General features: G+C 41.3%; 2 protein-coding genes across 2 annotated transcripts in view; one reads left to right on the top strand and one right to left on the bottom strand.

Moving 5' to 3' along the window:
* The window catches only part of LOC108561104 (uncharacterized transmembrane protein DDB_G0289901-like), a 4,898-nt gene extending 1,906 nt beyond the window's left edge, over positions 1–2,992 (bottom strand). Inside the window, exons 1-4 of the mRNA XM_017918899.1 lie at positions 2,892–2,992; positions 2,158–2,831; positions 1,716–1,750; positions 146–750 (exon numbers count right to left, since the gene is read on the bottom strand). Of these exons, the coding sequence (XP_017774388.1) occupies positions 146–750; positions 1,716–1,750; positions 2,158–2,831; positions 2,892–2,960 (1,383 nt within the window). The 5' untranslated portion in view covers positions 2,961–2,992. The remainder of the gene's footprint in view (positions 1–145; positions 751–1,715; positions 1,751–2,157; positions 2,832–2,891) is intronic.
* An 8-nt stretch (positions 2,993–3,000) lies between these two features.
* LOC108561103 (cuticle protein 16.5-like) overlaps positions 3,001–3,727 on the top strand; it is a 1,418-nt gene continuing 691 nt past the window's right edge. The window contains exon 1 of the mRNA XM_017918898.1: positions 3,001–3,019. Within this exon, the coding sequence (XP_017774387.1) occupies positions 3,001–3,019 (19 nt within the window). The remainder of the gene's footprint in view (positions 3,020–3,727) is intronic.

Raw genomic sequence — 3,727 nt, 5'->3', positions numbered from 1 at the left:
CCATGGAGTAGCCGCCCCATTGGCTTACTCTGCTGGATACGCTCACCAAGCCGCCCCAGTAGCCTATTCTGCTGGATACGCTCACCAAACCGCCCCAGTAGCCTATTCCGCTGGATACGCTCACCAAGCCGCCCCATTAGCTTACTCTGCCGCCCCAGCTTTGGCTTACTCCGCTGCTCCAGTTGCCACCTACGCCAAGACCATCGCCGCCCCAGTTGCCTACTCTGCTCCAGTAGCTCACGCTTACACTGCCCCAGTTGTAGCCAAGACCATCGCCGCCCCAGTAGCCACTTCTTACTCCCACTCCACCGTCACCAAGTCTGTTGCTCCAGTAGCCACCTACGCCGCTGCCCCAGTCGCCGCCTATGCTGCTGCCCCAGTTGCCACCTATGCTGCTGCTCCAGTTGCCACTTACGCTAAGACCATCGCCGCCCCAGTAGCTTACTCTGCTGCTCCAGTCGCCTACTCCGCTCCAGTAGCTCACGCTTACACCGCTCCAGTTGTAGCTAAGACCATCGCCGCCCCAGTAGCCACCTCCTACTCTCACTCCACCGTCACCAAATCCGTAGCTCCAGTCGCTACCTACGCCGCCGCTCCAGTAGCCTACTCCGCCCCAGTTGCCACCTACGCCAAGACCATCGCCTCTCCCCTCGCCTACTCTGCCTACTCCGCCCCAGTAGTAGCCAAGACCGTAGCTGCCCCAGTCGCTCACGTGTCCTACTCCGCTCCAGCCATCAACTACGCCACCAACTACGGATGGTAAATCACCACAAAACAAAGAATGTTAATAATCCGATAAAAAAAGACTATATTTATTTATTTTGTTTTATAAAATGAAATTAAAAATATATATAAACTAAACAAAAAAAATATGATTACTTGGATTAATGTAAAAAAACACATTAAACATAAATAACTTCCTACTGAGTTTGTACAAAAATGTACTCCTAACTCATACTAATATTTCATCCAACGTCAGAATCTAAAGATATATGGACAGGCGTATGTAAAAGTTGGTACGCAACGCAGTATGTAATTGCATCTGTCAGTTGAGTTTCGCTGTCAAGAGATTTCACATTATATTCATGTATAAATAATGAAAAGAAATTATTACATTTCCATTCATATTTAGCATAAAAGCGTAAATGTCCATGAATTATTTATAGAATTGTCTATCAAAATATTATCAGATTATATTATTTTTCTATTATCAATTCTGAAAAGTAATTTAAGGAATCGCATTGATGCATCATAGAAAAGGTTAAAAATGATCAAATTAATATAATTATTAATAACTACAGAACAAAACTTTACAATATATATCCATTATTGAAAACATTTCAGTCTCCCAAGAATATATTCAATTAGATTTCAAGTCGCGGTCTATCCAGATCTATCTTCTCTATATTATATATATTCTAGTATAATTTACTTTAAGAGGTATCTTTTTGTTTTGTTTTAAATTTCAAGCGAAGATGATGATGAGTTTGTAGCAATTAAAAACAGAAGTTTGTTTGTTTTAAATACCGATAGTGATTTGTTTATTCGCGTAAAAAAATCCATGTGGAACGTAAAATCGCGTAAATTCAGGGACGCCTGTACTATGATATATCACAAAAGATATACAGTTTGGAGCATTTAAATATTATATAATTCAAATAAAATTTTATTAATAATATCCCAAAAAAAATCATGACAAACTACAGTGTACAAACCGAATACTTTGTATTCGGTACATAAGACTGAATTACTTCAAATCCGAAATTCGTATTAAATAAATAAAATAAATAACAAGAGAAGTAAAAAACACAATTAAAAATTAATAATGGGCATTCTATAATGATGTGGATGCGGTTCATCTTTTATGCAATTGCATCTGAATTATTATTCCGTCCAATATTGCAGCGTGCATTCGGTTCGTCGAGCAGAATTTAAATTGAATATTTCGGTAATCGCGTTGGCGAATAATAAAACAGCAATAATGCCATTTCGCTCCGTAATTATTACGAATAATAATGAATTCGTGCAAAATGCAGAATTGAATAATTCGTTTGAATGGGTTGAAACAGAAATATACAGCTATTGTTTTTTTTTTAGATTTTTATTTTATGTATCTATTGTTTTAAATAAATGGCACTTGTTTTGGTGATAAATTACCATCCGTAGTTGGTGGCGTAGCCGATGGACGGGGAGGAGTAAGAAACGTGAGCGACTGGGGCGGCTACGGTCTTAGTTACTACTGGAGAAGAGTAGGCTGAGTAGGCAAGGGGAGAGGCGATGGTCTTGGCGACGATCGGGCTGGAGTAAGTTTGAGCAATTGGGGCGGAGTAGGTAGAGTAGGCTACTGGGGCGGCGATGGTCTTAGCGTACGCGGCGACTGGGGCAGAGTAGGCTACTGGAGCGGCGGCATAGGTGGCTACTGGAGCTACAGACTTGGTGACGGTGGAGTGAGAGTAAGAGGTGGCAACTGGGGCGGCGATGGTCTTAGCTACGACTGGAGCGGCGTAAGCGTGAGCTACTGGGGCGGAGTAGGCTACTGGAGCAGAGTAAGCTACTGGGGCAGCGATGGTCTTGGCGTAGGTGGCGACTGGAGCAGAGATGCTGGAGTAAGATACAGCTGGAGCAGAGGAGTAGGCGACTGGGGCAACTTGGTGAGCGTATCCAGCAGAGTAAGCCAATGGGGCGGCTTGGTGAGCGTATCCAGCAGAGTAGGCCAATGGGGCGGCTACTCCATGGGTGTATCCTGCGGAGTATGCCAATGGGGCGGCTCCATAGGAGTATCCCAAATTACCAGCGCTGGCTACGGCCAAAGCGGCGCACAAAACTACGAGCTTCAAAGAAAAAATTAATTATTATATAATTGCAAACTTATGTGAGGGGACGGTTCGTACCTTGAATGCCATTGTTGCTGAATACGAAAGTAATTTCGAAGTGATACCTCTGTCTCCAAACGCTCGCATTTTTATACAAATTTATCCAACATCTGGAAGGGGCATTCGAATGACGCTCACTTTCTTTGGTATTTGAGACATTTTTATCTCAAGACCAAATTTCATTTCTACGACAGTATTTTTACCATCGCTGCAATCTCGTTGCGTGATCAATACAAATTACTTCAATTAGATCGCGCTATTATCCCAAGATCGATATTAACGCATTGGCGACAATTGGCTATACATAATTGTTTATTAAATCCATAGCGCGCGTTTGGAGCAAGGTGTGCCTACGTTTGGCTTCCATTTCGCAACACGCTCAATTACACGAAATACAATTTACCATACGCATTTGGACTCATTTCTTCTTGCAATTTCTAAAATAAAATGCGTACAATCAGGCGATTCAATCACCAGAGGTGCGCTAAGAAATATTCTGCGCTCAATCCAAACCAAATTTTATAATACGCACTAAGAGTTTGTTTTTATCGTCCAATATCATTCAATAATCATTAAGTTATTATTGTTATAATACTGGATTTCGATTATTACATGAAATTTTAAGTATAAAGTTCGGCAAGTATAATTAATTGGAAGCGGTCGAGTTTTGCTGTGAAGAGAATGTTGGCCCGTCCTCAGTTCCACTTCTCCAAATACCCAAAGAATATTTAGTATAAAAGTGGTGGACGATTTCGGAAAATCATCACATCCATACCACGATTACATCAAGCAACAATGGCATTCAAGGTATTTGCGTTTTTTTTTTAAATATATTATACAATTAATTAATATAA

This window comes from Nicrophorus vespilloides, unplaced genomic scaffold, assembly GCF_001412225.1.
Source record: "Nicrophorus vespilloides isolate i.1.1-1 unplaced genomic scaffold, Nicve_v1.0, whole genome shotgun sequence".
In the NCBI taxonomy this organism is placed as follows: domain Eukaryota; kingdom Metazoa; phylum Arthropoda; class Insecta; order Coleoptera; family Silphidae; genus Nicrophorus; species Nicrophorus vespilloides.
The sequence above is the reverse complement of the archived record's forward strand: the minus strand, read 5'-3'. Positions and strand labels throughout refer to the sequence as shown.